The 25,268-nt window shown below is 46.1% G+C and overlaps 1 protein-coding gene across 3 annotated transcripts in view; it reads left to right on the forward strand.

Annotated features, from left to right (window-relative positions):
* Positions 1 to 25,268, forward strand: part of LOC124009864 (collagen alpha-1(XI) chain-like) — a 438,047-nt gene that overhangs the window by 475 nt on the left and 412,304 nt on the right. The window contains exons 1-2 of one of the 3 annotated variants that reach the window (XM_046322074.1): positions 8,065 to 8,212; positions 11,364 to 11,505. In XM_046322074.1, the coding sequence (XP_046178030.1) occupies positions 11,391 to 11,505 (115 nt within the window). In that variant the 5' untranslated portion in view covers positions 8,065 to 8,212; positions 11,364 to 11,390. Of the gene's footprint in view, positions 1 to 8,064; positions 8,213 to 11,146; positions 11,506 to 25,268 lie in introns of those variants that run through there. The other 2 variants (XM_046322075.1, XM_046322073.1) reach the window with 2 other exon arrangements.

The following is a 25,268-nucleotide window of genomic DNA, read 5'->3' on the forward strand; positions in this document are numbered from 1 at the left end:
GACACCACAAAGAGCAAGTAGCCGAAGAGTAGGAAAAACTCCCTAGAAGGAAGAAATTTCATGAGGAACCGGACTCCTCCTCTGGCTGCATACTGGATGTATGAGTATGTGGATGTCTAGCACAGGAGGTTGGTCGCAACCTTAATTAGGGAGGACGGGCTCGTGGTGATGGCTGGAGTGGAATTGGTGGAATGGTTTCGATGCCGTTCCATTCGTTCCGGTACAGACGTTATTATGAGCCGTCGTCCCCTCAGCAGCCTCCACTGACATCTAGGGGATATCCACTGATATCTAGGGGATATCCACTGATATCTAGGGGATATCCACTGATATCTAGGGGATATCCACTGACATCTAGGGGATATCCACTGACATCTAGGGGATATCCACTGACATCTAGGAGATATCCACTGATATCTAGGGGATATCCACTGATATCTAGGGGATATCCACTGATATCTAGGAGATATCCACTGACATCTAGGGGATATCCACTGATATCTAGTGGATATCCACTGATATCTAGGGGATATCCACTGATATCTAGGGGATATCCACTGATATCTAGGGGATATCCACTGATATCTAGGGGATATCCACTGACATCTAGGGGATATCCACTGATATCTAGGGGATATCCACTGATATCTAGGGGATATCCACTGACATCTAGGGGATATCCACTGATATCTAGGGGATATCCACTGATATCTAGGAGATATCCACTGACATCTAGGGGATATCCACTGATATCTAGGGGATATCCACTGATATCTAGGGGATATCCACTGATATCTAGGAGATATCCACTGATATCTAGGAGATATCCACTGACATCTAGGGGATATCCACTGACATATAGGAGATATCCACTGATATCTAGGGGATATCCACTGATATCTAGGGGATATCCACTGACATCTATGGGATATCCACTGACATCTAGGGGATATCCACTGACATCTAGGAGATATCCACTGACATCTAGGGGATATCCACTGATATCTAGGGGATATCCACTGATATCTAGGGGATATCCACTGATATCTAGGGGATATCCACTGACATCTAGGGGATATCCACTGATATCAAGAGGATATCCACTGATATCTAGGGGATATCCACTGATATCTAGGGGATATCCACTGATATCTAGGGGATATCCACTGACATCTAGGGGATATCCACTGATATCTAGGAGATATCCACTGACATCTAGGGGATATCACTGACATCTAGGGGATATCCACTGATATCTAGGGGAAATCCACTGATATCAAGAGGATATCCACTGATATCTAGGGGATATCCACTGACATCTAGGGGATATCCACAGATATCTAGGGGATATCCACTGACATCTATGGGATATCCACTGACATCTAGGGGATATCCACTGACATCTAGGAGATATCCACTGACATCTAGGGGATATCCACTGATATCTAGGGGATATCCACTGATATCTAGGGGATATCCACTGATATCTAGGGGATATCCACTGACATCTAGGGGATATCCACTGATATCAAGAGGATATCCACTGATATCTAGGGGATATCCACTGATATCTAGGGGATATCCACTGATATCTAGGGATATCCACTGACATCTAGGGGATATCCACTGATATCTAGGAGATATCCACTGACATCTAGGGGATATCACTGACATCTAGGGATATCCACTGATATCTGGGAAATCCACTGATATCAAGAGGATATCCACTGATATCTAGGGGATATCCACTGACATCTAGGGGATATCCACAGATATCTAGGGGATATCCACTGACATCTAGGGGATATCCACTGATATCTAGGGGATATCCACTGACATCTAGGGATATCCACTGATATCTAGGGGATATCCACTGATATCTAGGAGATATCCACTGACATCTAGGGGATATCCACTGATATCTAGTGGATATCCACTGATATCTAGGGGATATCCACTGATATCTAGGGATATCCACTGATATCTAGGGGATATCCACTGATATCTAGGGGATATCCACTGACATCTAGGGATATCCACTGATATCTAGGGATATCCACTGATATCTAGGGATATCCACTGACATCTAGGGGATATCCACTGATATCTAGGGATATCCACTGATATCTAGGAGATATCCACTGACATCTAGGGGATATCCACTGATATCTAGGGGATATCCACTGATATCTAGGGATATCCACTGATATCTAGGAGATATCCACTGATATCTAGGAGATATCCACTGACATCTAGGGATATCCACTGACATATAGGAGATATCCACTGATATCTAGGGGATATCCACTGATATCTAGGGGATATCCACTGACATCTATGGGATATCCACTGACATCTAGGGGATATCCACTGACATCTAGGAGATATCCACTGACATCTAGGGGATATCCACTGATATCTAGGGGATATCCACTGATATCTAGGGGATATCCACTGATATCTAGGGGATATCCACTGACATCTAGGGGATATCCACTGATATCAAGAGGATATCCACTGATATCTAGGGGATATCCACTGATATCTAGGGGATATCCACTGATATCTAGGGGATATCCACTGACATCTAGGGGATATCCACTGATATCTAGGAGATATCCACTGACATCTAGGGGATATCACTGACATCTAGGGGATATCCACTGATATCTAGGGGAAATCCACTGATATCAAGAGGATATCCACTGATATCTAGGGGATATCCACTGACATCTAGGGGATATCCACAGATATCTAGGGGATATCCACTGACATCTATGGGATATCCACTGACATCTAGGGGATATCCACTGACATCTAGGAGATATCCACTGACATCTAGGGGATATCCACTGATATCTAGGGGATATCCACTGATATCTAGGGGATATCCACTGATATCTAGGGGATATCCACTGACATCTAGGGGATATCCACTGATATCAAGAGGATATCCACTGATATCTAGGGGATATCCACTGATATCTAGGGGATATCCACTGATATCTAGGGGATATCCACTGACATCTAGGGGATATCCACTGATATCTAGGAGATATCCACTGACATCTAGGGGATATCACTGACATCTAGGGGATATCCACTGATATCTAGGGGAAATCCACTGATATCAAGAGGATATCCACTGATATCTAGGGGATATCCACTGACATCTAGGGGATATCCACAGATATCTAGGGGATATCCACTGACATCTAGGGGATATCCACTGATATCTAGGGGATATCCACTGACATCTAGGGGATATCCACTGATATCTAGGGGATATCCACTGATATCTAGGGGATATCCACTGACATCTAGGGGATATCCACTGATATCTAGGGGATATCCACTGACATCTAGGGGATATCCACTGATATCTAGGAGATATCACTGACATCTAGGGGATATCCACTGACATCTAGGGGATATCCACTGACATCTAGGGGATATCCACTGACATCTAGGGGATATCCACTGATATCTAGGGGATATCCACTGATATCTAGGGGATATCCACTGATATCAAGAGGATATCCACTGATATCTAGGGGATATCCACTGATATCTAGGGGATATCCACTGATATCTAGGGGATATCCACTGACATCTAGGGGATATCCACTGACATCTAGGGGATATCCACTGACATCTAGGGGATATCCACTGATATCTAGGAGATATCACTGACATCTAGGGGATATCCACTGATATCTAGGGGATATCCACTCACATCTAGGGGATATCCACTGATATCTAGGAGATATCACTGACATCTAGGGGATATCCACTGATATCTAGGGGATATCCACTGATATCTATCTTTTACCATTCACTACTATGTCTATGGTAAGTTTGCGAATTATTTCTCAAAAAAATAAGTGAATAAAGAATTGTAGAGGAAAAGTACTAAGAACAGATTTGTTTTTCTCCAAGAAACTTGAAAGGAGACTTAATTGAAAGCTTTTTAAGAATGAAAAGGAACCGCTGGGGAACGATATTTCCTAGAAGTTTATGTTTTCAGCTGATCTGGATTCAGCCCTGTTCAGTGTGGATACTTATTGTAGAATAATTATACAATGCCATCTTGGTACTCTCTGGTGAACGCTTTGGTTGTAATCATATGCTTTTCAACTATAGAGAAAAGTGTTTTTTTTACTCTAGTCGTGCTTAAAATTGTAGACTTGAGAAAATCCCTTGAAAAACTATATTCTATAAGAAGAACTTCAGATCTGTCAGATCCAACCGTTTCATTCCGCCTGTACTTTCTGTCTACCAGGGCTGTTCTGTTCCGTCTGTACTTTCTGTCTACCAGGGCTGTTCTGTTCCGTCTGTACTTTCTGTCTACCAGGGCTGTTCTGTTCCGCCTGTACTTTCTGTCTACCAGGGCTGTTCTGTTCCGTCTGTACTTTCTGTCTACCAGGGCTGTTCTGTTCCGCCTGTACTTTCTGTCTACCAGGGCTGTTCTGTTCCGTCTGTACTTTCTGTCTACCAGGGCTGTTCTGTTCCGTCTGTACTTTCTGTCTACCAGATCTGTTCTGTTCCGTCTGTACTTTCTGTCTACCAGGGCTGTTCTGTTCCATCTGTACTTTCTGTCTACCAGATCTGTTCTGTTCCGTCTGTACTTTCTGTCTACCAGGGCTGTTCTGTTCCGCCTGTACTTTCTGTCTACCAGGGCTGTTCTGTTCCGCCTGTACTTTCTGTCTACCAGGGCTGTTCTGTTCCGCCTGTACTTTCTGTCTACCAGGGCTGTTCTGTTCCGCCTGTACTTTCTGTCTACCAGGGCTGTTCTGTTCCGTCTGTACTTTCTGTCTACCAGGGCTGTTCTGTTCCGTCTGTACTTTCTGTCTACCAGGGCTGTTCTGTTCCGCCTGTACTTTCTGTCTACCAGGGCTGTTCTGTTCCGTCTGTACTTTCTGTCTACCAAGGCTGTTCTGTTCCATCTGTACTTTCTGTCTACCAGGGCTGTTCTGTTCCGTCTGTACTTTCTGTCTACCAGGGCTGTTCTGTTCCGTCTGTACTTTCTGTCTACCAGGGCTGTTCTGTTCCGCCTGTACTTTCTGTCTACCAGGGCTGTTCTGTTCCGCCTGTACTTTCTGTCTACCAGGGCTGTTCTGTTCCGTCTGTACTTTCTGTCTACCAGGGCTGTTCTGTTCCGTCTGTACTTTCTGTCTACCAGGGCTGTTCTGTTCCGTCTGTACTTTCTGTCTACCAGGGCTGTTCTGTTCCGTCTGTACTTTCTGTCTACCAGGGCTGTTCTGTTCCGTCTGTACTTTCTGTCTACCAGGGCTGTTCTGTTCCGTCTGTACTTTCTGTCTACCAGATCTGTTCTGTTCCGTCTGTACTTTCTGTCTACCAGGGCTGTTCTGTTCCGCCTGTACTTTCTGTCTACCAGGGCTGTTCTGTTCCGCCTGTACTTTCTGTCTACCAGGGCTGTTCTGTTCCGCCTGTACTTTCTGTCTACCAGGGCTGTTCTGTTCCGCCTGTACTTTCTGTCTACCAGGGCTGTTCTGTTCCGTCTGTACTTTCTGTCTACCAGGGCTGTTCTGTTCCGTCTGTACTTTCTGTCTACCAGGGCTGTTCTGTTCCGCCTGTACTTTCTGTCTACCAGGGCTGTTCTGTTCCGCCTGTACTTTCTGTCTACCAGGGCTGTTCTGTTCCGTCTGTACTTTCTGTCTACCAGGGCTGTTCTGTTCCGTCTGTACTTTCTGTCTACCAGGGCTGTTCTGTTCCGCCTGTACATTCTGTCTACCAGGGCTGTTCTGTTCCGTCTGTACTTTCTGTCTACCAGGGCTGTTCTGTTCCGCCTGTACTTTCTGTCTACCGTGATGGAAACATATCTAGTCCAACCAAAAGAGAGAGTCAGAGGTTCTGTCGTTGAGACCTATTTGTGCCAACACAGGAGGGGTCCACAAATGAAAGTAATTCTGTTGGGCTGCAGGCCCAGCTAGCAGCATGAGCAACAGCTCTGACATTTTCCAGCCGAACAGATTATAGAAAATAACCTTGCTAGTCTTTCCCCGCCTTGTCTTGCCGACCCTCTCTTACTGAGCCGAGGTGTACCTGTAGACACTAGTTTTGGTGGGGTGAAGGGAGGAGGAGGGTGGAGGGCAGGAGGAGAGAGAGGAGGAGGAGGAGGAGGGTGGAGGGCAGGAGGAGAGGGAGGAGGAGGAGGAGGAGGAGGAGGAGGAGGGGAGGAGGGTGGAGGGCAGGAGGAGGAGGGTGGAGGGCAGGAGGAAAGGGAGGAGGAGGAAGTAGGGGAGGACGAGGAGGAGGAGGAGGGTGGAGGGCAGGAGGAGAGGGAGGAGGAGGAGGGTGGAGGACAGGAGGAGGAGGAGGAGGAGGAGGAGGGGGTGGAGGGCAGGAGGAGGAGGAGGGTGGAGGGCAGGAGGAGAGGGAGGAGGAGGAAGTAGGGGAGGAGGAGGAGGAAGGTGGAGGGCAGGAGGAGAGGGAGGAGGAGGAGGAGGGTGGAGGACAGGAGGAGGAGGAGGAGGAGGCGTAGGAGGAGAGGGAGAAAAAGGAGGAGGAGGAGGAAGAAGAGGGGGGGGTGGAGGGCAGGAGAGGGAGGAGGAGGAGAAGGTGGAGGACAGGAGGAGAGGGAGAAAAAGGAGGAGGAGGAGGAGGGGGGGAATAGGGGCTTGTTGTAGGAACATCTTGTGCAGTATCGCTGAGCTAGCAGGCAGCAGACAGCCGTCTGAGGTCATTCTGGGCAACATTGGCGTTGGCTGCCACGTCACACTACAGATCAACCCCCCAAAAGTACTAGGGGAAAGTAGTGCTCTACATAGGGAATAGGGTGTCATTTTGGATGCAAATACATATGTAGGGCAAGCCCTTTGCCAATGTAAGGTAGTTTGGTGAACAATGCTCACATGATGAGAAGTGACCTTGTCTGAGACTTGAAGACTGTATAAGCTCCCGGAGCTAATGCCTAGTCTTTAGCTTTTAGCTCATGGGGCAATTTAGTGCGCAGCAGACCAGAGTTTGAATCAAATCGGGCACACTGTTGTAATGAGTGGGAGATAGGCTAGAGGCAGACCTTAAATCATCTAGAAATATATATATAGTTTTATATCCCATGTTGTCATCTCCTGTCAATGTGCCCTTGAGTAAGGCACTTACTAACCCCTAAACTCCCCATTCAGGCAAACAAGCCCATTGCGTTGACAGTGATGCTACTAGGGATGATTGGTCTGGTAAAATACACTCACAATGAATACATAATGCATTGACAGTGTCTCGCATGACAGAACATATCTATGGAGATCCTCACGATCATTATGGACAGGAGGGAAATATTTAACAAATGAGGACAGACAAACCACCGTTTTTTAAATGTCTACATCCCATACTCATGTATCCTATTTCCAACGAAATCCTCATCTATCCTGAAGTCAGAATAAACACGTCTAATGTCAAACTAAATCCTCCATCTATCCTGAATTCAGAATAAACACGTCTAATTTCAAACTAAATCCTCCATCTATCCTGAAGTCAGAATAAACACGTCTAATGTCAAACTAAATCCTCATCTATCCTGAAGTCAGAATAAACACAAACTAATTCCTACATCTATCCTGAATTCTAATTTCAAACTAAATCCTCCATCTATCCTGAAGTCAGAATAAACACGTCTAATTTCAAACTAAAAACTAATTCCTCATCTATCCTGAAGTCAGAATAAACACGTCTAATGTCAAACTAAATCCTCCATCTATCCTGAATTCAGAATAAACACGTCTAATTTCAAACTAAATCCTCATCTATCCTGACTTTAGTGTTGTTTTGGATGATGTGTTACAGTTATTACCATTACACAATTACCGTTAATATGTCTTTCAATGTCACACCTTGGAAAACCAACTCAAGAGCAAGGGCTGCGTACAAAACGTTAACTTATTCCCTACATAGTGCACTACTATTGGCCAGATCCCTGTGGACCATTCACCGTAGGGAATAAGGTGTCATTTGGGACACACACCAATGTTCTATAGCTAACACCTGTGTTTCCACCCTGTGTTCCTGTAAGGATCGAGGCTGGAGACGAGAAGCAGGTACAGGGAGTGAACATGTGATATCCACGGACAGGAACAGAATAGGGACAGTGTCTGGGAAGAGGGAAACGGAAACCACAATAATGCTGACACGTGGAGGAAACAGAGGAAACAGGCATGTACAGGGAAGGCAATCAAAACGTGCAGGAGTCCTGGTGAGTCCAATGAGCGCTGATGCGCGTAATGATGGTGACAGCTGTGCTTAATGAAAGTCAGCCTGGCGCCCTCGAGCGACAGAGAGGGAGAGTGGGAGCTCTGTTCCAGTGTTCTATAACTACCACCTGTCTCCACTCTCTGTTCCAGTGTTTTATAACTACCACCTGTCTCCACTCTCTGTTCCAGTGTTCTATAACTACCACCTGTCTCCACTCTCTGTTCCAGTGTTCTATAACTACCACCTGTCTCCACTCTCTGTTCCAGTGCTCTATAACTACCACCTGTCTCCACTCTCTGTTCCAGTGTTCTATAACTACCACCTGTCTCCACTCTCTGTTCCAGTGTTCTATAACTACCACCTGTCTCCACTCTCTGTTCCAGTGCTCTATAACTACCACCTGTCTCCACTCTCTGTTCCAGTGTTCTGTAACTACCACCTGTCTCCACTCTCTGTTCCAGTGTTCTATAACTACCACCTGTCTCCACTCTCTGTTCCAGTGCTCTATAACTACCACCTGTCTCCACTCTCTGTTCCAGTGTTCTGTAACTACCACCTGTCTCCACTCTCTGTTCCAGTGTTCTATAACTACCACCTGTCTCTACTCTCTGTTCCAGTGTTCTAGTGTTCTATAACTACCACCTGTCTCCACTCTCTGTTCCAGTGTTCCAGTGTTCTATAACTACCACCTGTCTCCACTCTCTGTTCCAGTGTTCTATAACTACCACCTGTCTCCACTCTCTGTTCCAGTGTTCTATAACTACCACCTGTCTCCACTCTCTGTTCCAGTGTTCTATAACTACCACCTGTCTCCACTCTCTGTTCCAGTGTTCTATAACTACCACCTGTCTCCACTCTCTGTTCCAGTGTTCTATAACTACCACCTGTCTCCACTCTCTGTTCCAGTGTTCTATAACTACCACCTGTCTCCACTCTCTGTTCCAGTGTTCTATAACTACCACCTGTCTCCACTCTCTGTTCCAGTGCTCTGTAACTACCACCTGTCTCCACTCTCTGTTCCAGTGTTCTATAACTACCACCTGTCTCCACTCTCTGTTCCAGTGCTCTGTAACTACCACCTGTCTCCACTCTCTGTTCCAGTGTTCTATAACTACCACCTGTCTCCACTCTCTGTTCCAGTGCTCTATAACTACCACCTGTCTCCACTCTCTGTTCCAGTGTTCTATAACTACCACCTCTCTCCACTCTCTGTTCCAGTGCTCTGTAACTACCACCTGTCTCCACTCTCTGTTCCAGTGTTCTATAACTACCACCTGTCTCCACTCTCTGTTCCAGTGTTCTGTAACTACCACCTGTTTCCACTCTCTGTTCCAGTGTTCTATAACTACCACCTGTCTCCACTCTCTGTTCCAGTGCTCTATAACTACCACCTGTCTCCACTCTCTGTTCCAGTGTTCTATAACTACCACCTGTCTCCACTCTCTGTTCCAGTGTTCTATAACTACCACCTGTCTCCACTCTCTGTTCCAGTGTTCTATAACTACCACCTGTTTCCACTCTCTGTTCCAGTGTTCTGTAACTACCACCTGTCTCCACTCTCTGTTCCAGTGTTCTATAACTACCACCTGTCTCCACTCTCTGTTCCAGTGTTCTATAACTACCACCTGTCTCCACTCTCTGTTCCAGTGTTCCAGTGTTCTATAACTACCACCTGTCTCCACTCTCTGTTCCAGTGTTCTATAACTACCACCTGTCTCCACTCTCTGTTCCAGTGTTCTATAACTACCACCTGTCTCCACTCTCTGTTCCAGTGTTCTATAACTACCACCTGTCTCCACTCTCTGTTCCAGTGTTCTATAACTACCACCTGTCTCCACTCTCTGTTCCAGTGTTCTATAACTACCACCTGTCTCCACTCTCTGTTCCAGTGTTCTATAACTACCACCTGTCTCCACTCTCTGTTCCAGTGTTCTATAACTACCACCTGTCTCCACTCTCTGTTCCAGTGTTCTATAACTACCACCTGTCTCCACTCTCTGTTCCAGTGTTCTATAACTACCACCTGTCTCCACTCTCTGTTCCAGTGTTCCAGTGTTCTATAACTACCACCTGTCTCCACTCTCTGTTCCAGTGTTCTATAACTACCACCTGTCTCCACTCTCTGTTCCAATCCTGTTTTTTGAAATAACAATTTTCTTCTAGTCAGCTTGCTTCCCAAAGTTTATTTATTTGAAAAGAAGGTGTCTTTGATAGAAATCTTTTACAATCTGGAAAACATTTTCATTTGGACTAATAAAGCTTTTCGTATCACAGTTTGGGCATTTTGTAGGGTATTTAGCCTTTTCATTTGTTTTCTAATTTCTCATGGATTCAAGACATTTCTGGAATAACTGATGATTCTCCACCCCTCAGGTTTAAAATAGATTAGCAGCCAAAAACGCTCCAGCTATACATTTGAAGTAGAGCTTCATCCTTTGTCTACAATCAGGTGATGACTATTAAAACTATTATGATTAAAGTCATAATTTAGATTATTTTATAGTTTTGGTTAAACGATGTATTTTTTAATTAGGCTAGTTACTTAGATTACTGCCATAAAAAATATATTTGATTTAATTAGATTATAAAGAAAGGCCAATAGCACCAGGGGAAGGTAGAAATGATCTGTTATCTGACTCTAGATAGCCCATTGCGTTATTATAGCGTTGTTACGCATCGGTGTCGCCACCTCTCTCCCTCCGTTTCTCTCCATATGACATTATGATATGTTAAGAATAAATGATGCGACTCCTGACGCCTGCCGTAACCAAGGACCTCTGGCCAGTCTTGACTGACAGTTTATGGGCGGGATTGAAGACAACTTTTCAGCCCGTGATTCGCTAAACGGAACATTTTCCAACTTTCAGTTTCCTGCTGCCTTACCCCCCCCTCCCACGCCCGGCTCTCGTGGAATCGAATGGTCTCCGTTTTTTTCCTAAAAGCCCAAACACCTTCAGTCTAAGGGCTGGGGCTGAGGGAGAGAGGAGCAGGAGGGCCCAGTTTGGCTCTAAAGAAAAAACAGTACCGTTTTGCACTTATGGCTTTGTTGTAGTAACTGAAATTACCAACAACAACTCTGTCCTTTTTCTGTATTTGTGGAAGGAAAAGGACCTACATTTTGTACTGAAAAGTCGCCCGTTTTTTTTCTTTAGGAGCTTTGAGTAGCTGAGTGAGTGACAATGGAGATGAAAAGATGGTCCACAAGGTGGAAAACGAAAAGGTGGCTGTGGGACCCCACTCTAACCACCATCATCACTATCGCTTTCCTTCTGCAAGCCGTCAATGTTAAAGCAGGTAAGGAACTATCGTTGGAGAACGCGTTTCTGAACGGTTCACATGGCAAACTCTCCCTGGTGTTTCTTGGGGACAGACAGGGGCATCCTTGCCCCCCCCCCCCAAGGTTTGACTTATCAAGTGATGAGAGCGCATCTATAGGGCCACTTCCACAATCACTGCGCTGTGCTTCTGAGGTTGACAGCCAACTGAAAGAGAAATTGAGCTAACTAATATCATGACACTGTCTAAAATGCATGACTTATGTGTCAGCACGTGCGTATCCATGATCGAATATAAGAATGTTCCAAATAATGCCAATGCCACCCATTTCCGTTATCCTTAACCTAAATAGCGATTTGAAATCCACCAGGTAGGCTACTTCCAAGCCTTTTCCATCCCGTCCGCGGTAAACCCCAGCAGCATTCATACAGGTGCTTTCGTCTCCTCTCCAGATCGAAGCGTGATTTCCCCAAAAAATAAGGTCTCGCCCGCGGTTCTGTACGTGTCATGGTGTTGTGGTAGTACACTACGCAACTAAAAGTGCGCCCAGGACGCTCTCCGGCGAATGTTTTAAAGGGTTTAGCCAGACAACTAGGCTTTGTTTGCCCCTGTGGTCCGCTAGGTGTGTGTGGACACGGCTATCGGGAGAAGGATTCCATATATGGTTGAGGTAGCATTCTCACACCTTGCCTATAAAATCGTGTAGCCATTGGAGAGCTGCGCGTTTTGGGTTGTTGTGATAGGTAACGTCAGAGTATTGATATGGCTATCCCAGCTCTCTTCAATGGAACCGCGTAATAGGGAAGGCAACGACTTTTTACGCGTGAGTTTAGAGAGTTTGGCTGATTGTACAGCAGCCATAGGTGCTCGGTGGTTTATTAAAACTGAGACTAAGGTAGGATAACTTTCCACACATTAATTATTAAGTGGAACTATATGCTGGGTTTTGAAACGTCATATCAATGGATGTTACACAATAATGATCTGACCGTTATGGCTAATAAGATGTTTATACATTTTAACTGCTCTCTTCCAAACTATTGACATATGCCAATAATAAGCTATGCCACCGTGACATCCCCGATGTGCGTTTAGCATTCTTTAGCAGTTCAGCCCTTTTGCCTATTCTTTGGGGGTATTTGCCTATCTGGTTTCAGAATATTTTTAAATGATTCATAGACTCTCAACACAAACGGTATGAGGCACTGTTGTTCCATAAGATACCATGCTGCTGGGTATAGGTAGTACTGTAGCCCCGTGGGGCGATGCTCTCTCTATAATGTGGGAGAGAAGAACATATAGTGACCAGCAGTAGGAAGCACAGTTTCTCCACTCTACCCTGGTAACCACTAAGCCCAATAACTCCACTCTACCCTGGTAACCACTAAGCCCAATAACTCCACTCTTCCCGGGTTACCACTAAGGCCAATAACTCCACTCTTCCCTGGTAACCACTAAGCCCAATAACTCCACTCTTCCCTGGTAACCACTAAGCCCAATAACTCCCCTCTTCCCCGGTAACCACTAAGCCCAATAACTCCACTCTTCCCTGGTAACCACTAAGCCCAATAACTCCACTCTTCCCTGGTTACCACTAAGCCCAATAAGGGGCGTTGTGATGGAAAGAGTCCCCCCTCCACCCCCTTTATGGGCTTAGTGGTAACCAGGGTAGGGTGGAGAGTTATTGGGCTTAGTGGTTACCAGGGTAGGGTGGAGAGTTATTGGGCTTAGTGGTAACCAGGGTAGGGTGGAGAGTTATTGGGCTTAGTGGTAACCAGGGTAGAGTGGAGAGTTATTGGCCTTAGTGGTAACCAGGGTAGAGTGGATAGTTATTGGGCTTAGTGGTTACCAGGGAAGAGTGGAGAGTTATTGGCCTTAGTGGTAACCAGGGTAGAGTGGATAGTTATTGGGCTTAGTGGTTACCAGGGTAGGGTGGAGAGTTATTGGGCTTAGTGGTAACCAGGGTAGAGTGGATAGTTATTGGGCTTAGTGGTAACCAGGGTAGAGTGGAGAGTTATTGGGCTTAGTGGTAACCAGGGTAGAGTGGATAGTTATTGGGCTTAGTGGTTACCAGGGAAGAGTGGAGTTATTGGGCTTAGTGGTAACCAGGGTAGAGTGGAGAGTTATTGGGCTTAGTGGTAACCAGGGTAGAGTGGATAGTTATTGGGCTTAGTGGTAACCAGGGTAGAGTGGATAGTTATTGGGCTTAGTGGTAACCAGGGTAGAGTGGAGAGTTATTGGGCTCAGTGGTAACCAGGGTAGAGTGGAGAGTTATTGTGCTTAGTGGTAACCAGGGTAGAGTGGAGAGTTATTGGGCTTAGTGGTAACCAGGGTAGAGTGGAGAGTTATTGGGCTTAGTGGTAACCAGGGTAGAGTGGAGAGTTATTGGCCTTAGTGGTAACCAGGGTAGAGTGGATAGTTATTGGGCTTAGTGGTTACCAGGGAAGAGTGGAGTTATTGGGCTTAGTGGTAACCAGGGTAGAGTGGAGAGTTATTGGGCTTAGTGGTTACCAGGGAAGAGTGGAGTTATTGGGCTTAGTGGTAACCAGGGTAGAGTGGAGAGTTATTGGGCTTAGTGGTAACCAGGGTAGAGTGGAGAGTTATTGGGCTTAGTGGTAACCAGGGTAGAGTGGAGAGTTATTGGGCTTAGTGGTAACCAGGGTAGAGTGGAGAGTTATTGGGCTCAGTGGTAACCAGGGTAGAGTGGAGAGTTATTGTGCTTAGTGGTAACCAGGGTAGAGTGGAGAGTTATTGGGCTTAGTGGTAACCAGGGTAGAGTGGAGAGTTATTGGGCTTAGTGGTAACTAGGGTAGAGTGGAGAGTTATTGGGATTAGTGGTAACCAGGGTAGAGTGGAGAGTTATTGGGCTTAGTGGTAACCAGGGTAGAGTGGATAGTTATTGGGCTTAGTGGTAACCAGGGTAGAGTGGAGAGTTATTGGGCTTAGTGGTAACCAGGGTAGAGTGGAGAGTTATTGGGCTTAGTGGTAACCAGGGTAGAGTGGAGAGTTATTGGGCTTAGTGGTAACCAGGGTAGAGTGGAGAGTTATTGGGCTTAGTGGTAACCAGGGTAGAGTGGATAGTTATTGGGCTTAGTGGTTACCAGGGAAGAGTGGAGAGTTATTGGGCTTAGTGGTTACCAGGGAAGAGTGGAGAGTTATTGGCCTTAGTGGTAACCAGGGTAGAGTGGATAGTTATTGGGCTTAGTGGTTACCAGGGAAGAGTGGAGTTATTGGGCTTAGTGGTAACCAGGGTAGAGTGGAGAGTTATTGGGCTTAGTGGTTACCAGGGAAGAGTGGAGTTATTGGGCTTAGTGGTAACCAGGGTAGAGTGGAGAGTTATTGGGCTTAGTGGTAACCAGGGTAGAGTGGAGAGTTATTGGGCTTAGTTGTAACCAGGGTAGAGTGGATAGTTATTGGGCTTAGTGGTAACCAGGGTAGAGTGGAGAGTTATTGGGCTCAGTGGTAACCAGGGTAGAGTGGAGAGTTATTGTGCTTAGTGGTAACCAGGGTAGAGTGGAGAGTTATTGGGCTTAGTGGTAACCAGGGTAGAGTGGAGAGTTATTAGGCTTAATGGTAACCAGGGTAGAGTGGATAGTTATTGGGCTTAGTGGTAACCAGGGTAGAGTGGAGAGTTATTGGACTTAGTGGTAACCAGGGTAGAGTGGATAGTTATTGGGCTTAGTGGTAACCAGGGTAGAGTGGAGAGTTATTGGGATTAGTGGTAACCAGGGTAGAGTGGAGAGTTATTGGGCTTTGTGGATACCAGGGTAGAGTGGAGACTCATTGGGGTTAGTGGTAACCAGGGTAGAGTGGAGACTCATTGGGCTTAGTGATAACCAGGGTAGATTGGAGAGTTATTGGGCTTAGTGGTAACCAGGGAAGAGTGGAGACTCATTGGGCTTAGTGGTAACCAGGGTAGAGTGGAGACTCATTGGGCTTCGTGGTAACCAGGGTAGAGTGGAGAGTTATTGGGCTTAGTGGTAACCAGTGTAGAGTGGAGACTCATTGGGCTTTAGTGGTAACCAGGGTAGAGTGGAGAGTTATTGGGCTTAGTGGTAACCAGGGCAGAGTGGAGACTTATTGGGCTTAGTGGTAACCAGTGTAGAGTGGAGACTCATTGGGCTTTAGTGGTAACCAGGGTAGAGTGGAGAGTTATTGGGCTTAGTGGTAACCAGGGCAGAGTGGAGACTTATTGGGCTTAGTGGTTACCAGGGCAGAATGGAGAAACTGTGTTTCCTACTGCTGACCACTATATAGTCTTCACTTCCCACAGTTCCTGGATGATGGTCGATCACAGTTTTAGATTATAGGCAGTTCTGAAGGTTAGTATCTTATGAGGATGGAGGTTGAAACATCTGACAGACAGATCTCTTCATCGGGCACCTCATCGTCATCGATGTTTACAGCTCCTCCTCCTCCTCCTCCTCCTCCTCCTCCTCCTCCTCCTCCTCCTCCTCCTCCTCCTCCTCCTCCTCCTCCTCCTCCTCCTCCTCCTCCTCCTCCTCCTCCGTAGGTAGGCTGGATCGCCCACTACTGAACTGTAGCACCCACCTGGGTGATGATTCGTGGGACTGTAAAAGCCCCTTTACAAAGCGAGCCATCTTGGGTGAGATGTCAGTCTGTGAGCTGTCAGCTGATCTATGAATTGGTGCCCCAACTTCCACGACCCAGACTGCTTTTCTTTATGTCTGGAGAGGTTCAGTGTTTGGAGTGTCCTGTCCACCCACCCCTCCCTCTAATCCTCCACCCACCCACCCACCCACCCCTCCCCTAAATCTCCACCCATCCCTGCCCCTAAAACTTCACCTGCCCACGCCATCCCTCTAATCCTCCACCCACCCACCCACCCACCCACCCACCCCTCCCCTAAACCTCCACCCACCCACCCATCCCTCTAATCCTCCACCCACCCACCCACCCACCCCTCCACCTAATCCTCCACCCACCCACCCCTCCCTCTAATCCTCCACCCACCCACCCACCCCTCCCCCTAATTCTCCACCCATCCCTCCCCTAAAACTTCACCTGCCCACGCCATCCCCCTAACCCCTCCCCGTCCCTCACACTAATCCTCACCCGTTGCTCCCTCTAAACCTCCACCCATCCACCTCTCCCCCTAAACCTCCACCTCTCCACCCCTCCCCTAAACCTCCACCCACCCCTCCCCCTAAAACTCCACCCGCCCCGCCCCTCCCCTAAAACTCCACCCACCCCTCCCCCTATACCTCTACCCACCCCTCCCCCTAAACTTCCACCCACCCCTCCCCATAAAACTCCACCCGCCCCGCCCCTCCCCTAAAACTCCACCCACCCCTCCCCCTATACCTAAACCTCCACCCACCCCCCCTCCCCATAAAACTCCACCCACCCACCCCCTCCCCCTAAACCTCCACTCCACCCACCCCTCACAATCCCATTTGACATTATTCCAGATAGCCTGTTGAACTAGATACCCATCCATAATGGAATATCTCACTACCACACAGGCATGGCTTGCCCTTCATCGCCCATCTCTCCTCCTCCTCCTCCTCCTCCTCCTCCTCCTCCTCTGTGTGATGTTTAAACAGACCAGAATTGCATGATGTGACTAGCAAACATTTACAGTCTTTCTAGGACACTGTAATTGTCACTTATGCTGCCAACTCTGGATAGATGGTGGTGACAAGAAACAGTACAGAGACATATAGCCTCTACACCCCAACACGTTAGATACACCAACCCAAAGAGCCCAACAAGCCACAGAGCCTAAAGGCCAAAAAGCCACAGAGCCTAAAGGCCAAAAAGCCACAGAGCCTAAAGGCCAAAAAGCCACAGAGCCTAAAGGCCAAAAAGCCACAGAGCCTAAAGGCCAAAAAGCCACAGAGCCTAAAGGCCAAAAAGCCACAGAGCCTAAAGGCCAAAACAGAGCCTAAAGGCAGAGCCTAAAGGCCAAAGCCACAGAGCCTAAAGAGCCTAAAGGCCAAAAAGCCAAGCCACAGAGCCTAAAGGCCAAAGGCCAAAGCCACAGAGCCTAAAGGCCAAAAAGGCCAAAAGCAGAGCCTAAAGGCCAAAAAGCCACAGAGCCTAAAGGCCAAAAAGCCACAGAGCCTAAAGGCCAAAAAGCCACAGAGCCTAAAGGCCAAAAGCCACAGAGCCTAAAGGCCAAAAAGCCACAGAGCCTAAAGGCCAAAAAGCCACAGAGCCTAAAGCCAAAAAAAAGCCACAGAGCCAAAAAAAAGCCACAGAGCCTAAAGGCCAAAAAGCCACAGAGCCTAAAGGCCAAAAAGCCACAGAGCCTAAAGGCCAAAAAGCCACAGAGCCTAAAGGCCAAAAAGCCACAGAGCCTAAAGGCCAAAAAGCCACAGAGCCTAAAGGCCAAAAAGCCACAGAGCCTAAAGGCCAAAAAGCCACAGAGCCTAAAGGCCAAAAAGCCACAGAGCCTAAAGGCCAAAATGTAGGAATTTAGAAGTTAATCACAAAAGGTAGAGAGAGCACCCCTCTTTTGTAGGAAAGCATCGTGGAAAAGGTATGTAATATAGATGCTTCCAGAATGTGCTTTAATTCCGTTTTGTTTTAATACCGTAAAGAGGAGACATGACCTTTATGGCTTCATCCAAATGGTATTTTAACCCTGAGAAATCCAACACTGAAAGTGTCCCAGAGAAACAACCGAAGACAAGAGTCAATGGTTTTCCCTGCTGTTTGGGTTAGTTTGTTCGGGTTAGTTTGAGAGCTGTGTTGCTGCTGTGGTAAACAGCTTGTATCAAACGTCTCAGAGGCCAGATGTGTATTTCAAATGGCACCCTATTCCCTAGAGCTGTGGTCAAAAGTACCGTTATTATATCGGGAATTGGGTGCTATTTGGGACTCAGACAGACAGTATATCAAGACGGCCTGCCGGGACACAGGCAGGTAGAGGACTGGCGTTCAGAGGTGTGAGAATTGTTCGTTTAGACAAGACAACATGTCTATGACGAGATGTTCTAGTGGATATCCTATAACTGCTATGGGGACTGGGACTTGTAACACTGTAGACAAATCCCTTCTCTTTTTAAAAACTTCTGTAGTGGGGTATCTGTCCTTTATCATTATATAGAATGTGGTTTAGAATTCTGTATAAGGGGTTGGAATGATAGATAGCGATGGCTGTATTCAAGATGTCTCAAACTAGTCACACTTAGGTTTCTACCACCTCCTCTGAAATATGTGCTGCTTTTCAAAGGCCCTGCATGTTTTTTTTACTGAGGCTTTAATGGTTTTGGGATATTGCCTGTTTTTTTTTTTTTTTTTGGAGCGCTTCTGTGTGGAGGTGGTTTGGAAGGAAAAGAGGAAGACGGAGGGGAGGCAACTCCAGGCCAACTCAACACATCTGGAATAAATAAGGCCTGGAGGTATGCAGGACTGCAGCAGCTCACAGAGAGGCCTTTGGTCCAGCATCATTCTTTTCTTTTTTCTTTTCTTCAGTTGCACAACTGAACGCATTCAACCGAAATGTGTGTTCCGCGTTTAACCCAATCCCCTCTGAGGGGTGAAGGGGGGCTGTTTGGGGGTTAACTGCCTTGCTCAAGGGCAAAACAACAGATTTTTTTTTAGCTTGCCCGGCTCGGGGATTTGAACCAGCGACCTTTCGGTTGGTTACTGGCCCAACTGCCATCCTATTAGCTCAGTACTTGGGACAATACAGACAAGCCGGAGAGACTTCGGGGTTTTATGGGATATTTTCTCAAAAGGAGAGAATTTTAACTTCTTGTGAAGTTACCTCGTAAATTGAATTTTATTTGTTCTGTGGGTTAAAGTACAGTGACTACTGTAGGAGTCTGTTTGTGGGTTAAAGTATGGTGACTACTGTAGGAGTCTGTTTGTGGGTTAAAGTATGGTGACTACTGTAGGAGTCTGTTTGTGGGTTAAAGTACAGTGACTACTGTAGGAGTCTGTTCGTGGGTTAAAGTATGGTGACTACTGTAGGAGTCTGTTCGTGGGTTAAAGTATGGTGACTACTGTAGGAGTCTGTTTGTGGGTTAAAGTACAGTGACTACTGTAGGAGTCTGTTCGTGGGTTAAAGTATGGTGACTACTGTAGGAGTCTGTTTGTGGGTTGATCTAATATGTTGATCTGGTGTTGCTGGGGGAGTTGAGAGAAAAAGAGACATAAAGAAGAGGGAGAAAGAGAGAGAGAGACAGAGAGAGAGAAGTAGAGAGACAGAGGCAGAGAGAGAGAGCAAGAGATAGAGAAGTAGAGAGACAGAGAGGCAGAGAGAGAGAGCAAGAGATAGAGAAGTAGAGAGACAGAGAGGCAGAGAGAGAGAGCAAGAGAGAGAAAGCGAGAGAAAGAGAGAAAGGAAGAGGGAGAGATAGAGACGTGTGGCTATAACAAGTGGTGCAAGGCCTCCTAATGTGTTCAGCAAGTTGACTAGCACCGCCCCCCTAGGATCCCCACCTGGCCACCAAGCAGGAACAGGAAACGGCAACATCAGCACATCCTTTCAACACAGGCCAGATGTTGCTAGGGAGATGATGAAATTATAATATGATGAAAATTGTAGACAGTGATATTTTTTATATTTTTTATTTTGTGATAAAAATGCATTGTTTTTTGTTGTTGTTGTTAACCCCTCTGAACAGGAAATGGTCTTCGTGAAATGTCTGTCCAGTAAGAATCATTCTCATCTCGGACTTCTGTTCAAACAACTGTCTTTCTAACCAGACAACTCCCCTTTGATGTAGAGAGAGGGTCTTTACGACGGTTCAAATCCGTAGGCTGTAGGCTGTAGGCTGTAGAGAGTTCACATGGTTCACCAGTGCTTGAATCTGAAAGGGGAATTAGAATGTCTTCTAGAACAGAATGATTTCTGGAATAATAGAATTGAATGTCTTCTAGAACAGAATGATTTCTAGAATAATAGAATTGAATGACTTCTAGAATAGTTGTTTAATTTCTATACTTCTGCCATCCGTAGAGTCTGTTATTCTTGCGTCAGTGCATTTTTGGCCTAGTCTCCAATGGTTTCATTGTATGGTGTCTTAAGAGTGACTCAGAGATACATCAGGGCTTTATAACAAAGGCTTCATTATTAAGCCCTGTAAAACACTTTTCCCACAGAGAAAAGGGAGGGAGGTAGAGCCGAGTTGGATCAGACCATCTTCCTGTTACTTGGTCAATGGATCCAACACTCAGAGAGCCCCATCAGACTGTGTATTAAATTCCCTTCTATTTAAATCATATCAAATCAAAAATCTAATCAAATTCATTTATAAAGCCGTTCTTACATCAGCTGATATCTCACAGTGCTGTATAGAAACCCGGCCTAAAACCCCAAACAGCAACCAACAATGGTTGTAGAGGGTGCAACAGGTCAGCAGCTCAGGAGTAAATGTCAGTTGGCTTTTCACAGCCGATCATTGAGTATCTCTGCCACTCCTGCTGTCTCTAGAGAGTTGAAAACAGCAGGTCTGGGACAGGGTAGCACGTCCGGTGAACCTATTTCTATGTCTTTCTACCTACAAAGACCGCGGTCAAACTTATAACAGTTCTACTGTCAATGGATCAAACACTCTGAGATTAACCTCGTTTTGTCATCATCACTAAAGGTTCAGTCAGAATATTGCATATCAAATTCCTTCTTTGAGTGAGATTTGGGACCAAACCATTAGACCTATTCTTCCACTGTCAATGGATCCCCCCCAAAATGTGCATTTTTTACCCCCTTTTCGTAGTAAGTCGCTCGGGATAAGAGCGTCTGCTAAATGACTTAAATGTAAATGTAGTGTATCCAATTGTTACTATCTTGTCTCATTGTGTCATTGTGTCATCGCTACAACTCCTGAAATGGGAGAGACGAAGGTCAAAAGCCACGCGTCCTCCGAAACACAACCCAACCAAGCCGCACTGCTTCTTAACTCAGCGTGCATCTAACCCCAAAGCCAGCCGCACCAATGTGTCGGAGGAAACACTGTGCACCTGGCGACCTGGTTAGCGCTCACTGCGCCCGGCACAGGAGTCTCTAGTGCGCGATGAGACAAGGATATCCCTACCGGGCAAACCCTCCCTGCATCACCCTGTAGGTCGCCCAATTACAGCCAGATGTGATACAGCCTGGATTTGAACCAGGAACTGTAGTGACACCTCTTGTACTGAGATGCAGCGTCTTAGACCACTGCACCACTTAGGACCTTAACAAAGTTGCGGCTGGCTGCGACAAAGCCTGGGCTCGAAACCCAGGGTCTCCGGTGGCACAATGCGATGCAGTGCCCTAGACCACTGCGTCACCCGGGAGGCCCCAATGGATCCAATTTGACTGAGAATGCTGTTGATAATCATCATTAAACCAGTGAGCTATGAATTCTTGTCCTAATAGCCTGTTTTATCTACGTTCTTCCTGGAGACAGGTTTTAAATGAGGGCACCATTTGGTACGCAGTTAGCTTGGTTTCCGTCTCTGTTTAACTATTCCATTCCAGTCCTTGCCACTCCTGTAATTTGCCAAAGATAGATCTAATTTTGACCAGAGCCCATTTCTACATATATATATATTTTTCTCTCTCTCGCTCCCGAAAGGCCAAAGCTCACCATTGGTTTGCGTGGCCATAGAGCTCTATTTTCACGTCATGTGACCACAGCACCGCCTGGAGTTAAACGCTAAACGGCGTTGGCACTTGGATTGGAAGCGATGCTGTGGTCACATGACATTAAGATACAGAGGTCTTTGGTCACGCACACCAACGGTGGGGACAATGCTGAAAATACCTCATCCTTACTGTACAATACAGTGGGGAAGCTTTGACGTGTATGTTGCTGTGTTGCTTCCACTGGTTCTAGAACCCTTCGTTAAAGTTCCTAAGTGGTGCAGTGGTCTAAGACGCTGAATCTCAGTACAAGAGGTGTCACTACAGTTCCTAGTTTGAATCCAGGCTGTGTCACTGATCTGACTGATTGGGAGTCCTACAGGGTGGTGCACAATTGTCCCAACATTGTCTGGGGTAGGCCAGTTAAGAACAAATAAGAGTTTTTTCTTAACTGGCCTTGTTTAATACGTTTTTTGTTTTTTTTAAAAGGTCAACGGCATCATGAACTTTACAAAGTACCAGGACATTTTAACCGAAAACCTGGTTGCCTCTGCCATTAGACACTTGGCCACAAGAGGATCATCCAGCAAGACAATAACCCCAAAATCAACAAAGAAATGGTTGACCACAAAATCAACATTTTACAATGGTCATCTCAGTCTCTGGACTTGAACCCCATTAAAAACCTGTGGTTTGAATTGAAGAGGACAGTCCATAAGAACAGACGAAGGATATCAAGAATCTGGAAAGATTCTGTATGGGGGAACGGTCTAAAATCCCTCCCAATGTGTTCTCCAATCTCATAAAACATTTTAGAAAAAGAGTCAGTGTTGTTATACTCGCAAGTGGAGGGTACTGGAGTATTGAAAACAGGGGATCCAATCATTTCCACCCCCATCTTTTTGAGATATTTTTCTCTGAGCAATTGTTTTAGTACTAAATTACACAATTGTTCAAATTTTACATACAAAATTATCTATTTTATATATTCTTTTTTGGAGTGACATAAAGGGCGGACTGGGACCAGATATCGGCCCGGGAATTTCTAACATGCCGGCCCATTATTTCCACATGTGCCCCCACCCCTTATTAGCTAAATAATGATACTTTCACAATTTAGACTGGGTCTTATAAGATAAGAGGTTCAGAGACACTGTGCGTCCCAAATGGCATCCTATTCCATATTTAGTCCACTACTTTTAGCCAGGGCTCCGGTCAAATGTAGTTTACTATATAGGGAATAGGGTTCCATAGGGCTCCGGTCAAATGTAGTGTACTATATAGGGAATAGGGTTCCATAGGGCTCCGGTCAAATGTAGTGTACTATATAGGGAATAGGGTTCCATAGGGCTCCGGTCAAATGTAGTGTACTATATAGGGAATAGGGTTCCATAGGGCTCTGGTCTAAAGTAGTGCACTATATAGGGAATAGGGTTCCATAGGGCTCTGGTCTAAAGTAGTGCACTATATAGGGAATAGGGTTCCATAGGGCTCTGGTCTAAAGTAGTGCACTATATAGGGAATAGGGTTCCATAGGGCTCCGGTCAAATGTAGTGTACTATATAGGGAATAGGGTTCCATAGGGCTCTGGTCTAAAGTAGTGCACTATATAGGGAATAGGGTTCCATAGGGCTCTGGTCTAAAGTAGTGCACTATATAGGGAATAGGGTTCCATAGGGCTCTGGTCTAAAGTAGTGCACTATATAGGGAATAGGGTTCCATAGGGCTCCGGTCAAATGTAGTGTACTATATAGGGAATAGGGTTCCATAGGGCTCTGGTCTAAAGTAGTGCACTATATAGGGAATAGGGTTCCATAGGGCTCTGGTCTAAAGTAGTGCACTATATAGGGAATAGGGTTCCATAGGGCTCTGGTCTAAAGTAGTGCACTATATAGGGAATAGGGTTCCATAGGGCTCTGGTCTAAAGTAGTGCACTATATAGGGAATAGGGTTCCATAGGGCTCTGGTCTAAAGTAGTGCACTATATAGGGAATAGGGTTCCATAGGGCTCTGGTCTAAAGTAGTGCACTATATAGGGAATAGGGTTCCATAGGGCTCTGGTCTAAAGTAGTGCACTATATAGGGAATAGGGACCCATATGACTCTGGTCAAATGTAGTGCACTATATAGGGAATAGGGTTCCATAGGGCTCTGGTCTAAAGTAGTGCACTATATAGGGAATAGGGTTCCATAGGGCTCTGGTCTAAAGTAGTGCACTATATAGGGAATAGGGTTCCATAGGGCTCTGGTCTAAAGCAGTGCACTATATAGGGAATAGGGTTCCATAGGGCTCTGGTCTAAAGTAGTGCACTATATAGGGAATAGGGTTCCATAGGGCTCTGGTCTAAAGTAGTGCACTATATAGGGAATAGGGTTCCATAGGGCTCTGGTCTAAAGTAGTGCACTATATAGGGAATAGGGTTCCATAGGGCTCTGGTCTAAAGTAGTGCACTATATAGGGAATAGGGTGCCATAGGGCTCTGGTCTAAAGTAGTGCACTATAATAGGGAATAGGGTGCCGTTTGGGACTCGTATTTCGAATGTGATGGAGATTCTGTTAGGTCATGTCCTAGGTTGACTCTTCTCTCGGTATGAGTGGCACGTTCTCTACATCTTGTGAGGTTTTAGCAAACTGTCAAGATCTTAGCTAATGGCTAGCTTTTTGTGGACGTCCACGTCAGCGTTCGCCCTAGAGGGGACATGTGATACCACCCAAGCTCACCCAAACCAATACACAAACTCAGTGTGATGTCACTCACCGCCAGGAACAAACCGTTAGCATCAAAGGGCTTCCTTTAAAAGGCTTTTAGTGGACTGTCCTTAGATGTTACAGTACATACCTGAACGATGTATCGCCTCAACTTTAACCTTTCAGTAGCAACTCACTGTTGGTTTAGGGACACGTAGACAGCTCTATATACAGTATGGGCTTCTGTAGTAAAGGATCTGCGTAAATCACCTGAGGAACTGGGACGTTGTCAACTACTGTGTCCCAAATTGGACCCTATTGTCATGTTTGTCATTTATTGTCATGTCTTGTCCCTGTGCTCCCCATGCTATTCGTTTCCCTCTGCTGGTCTTGTTTGGTTCTATCCCTCTCTCTCCCCCTCCCTCTCTCACTCTCTCGCTCTCTCTTCTCTCTGTCGTTCCGTTCCTGCTCCCAGCTGTTCCTATTCCCCTAATCATCATTTAGTCTTCCCACACCTGTTCCCGATCCTTTCCCCTGATTAGATTCCCTATT

The sequence above is a fragment of the Oncorhynchus gorbuscha genome, linkage group LG22 (genome assembly GCF_021184085.1).
Source record: "Oncorhynchus gorbuscha isolate QuinsamMale2020 ecotype Even-year linkage group LG22, OgorEven_v1.0, whole genome shotgun sequence".
Lineage (NCBI taxonomy): Eukaryota > Metazoa > Chordata > Actinopteri > Salmoniformes > Salmonidae > Oncorhynchus > Oncorhynchus gorbuscha.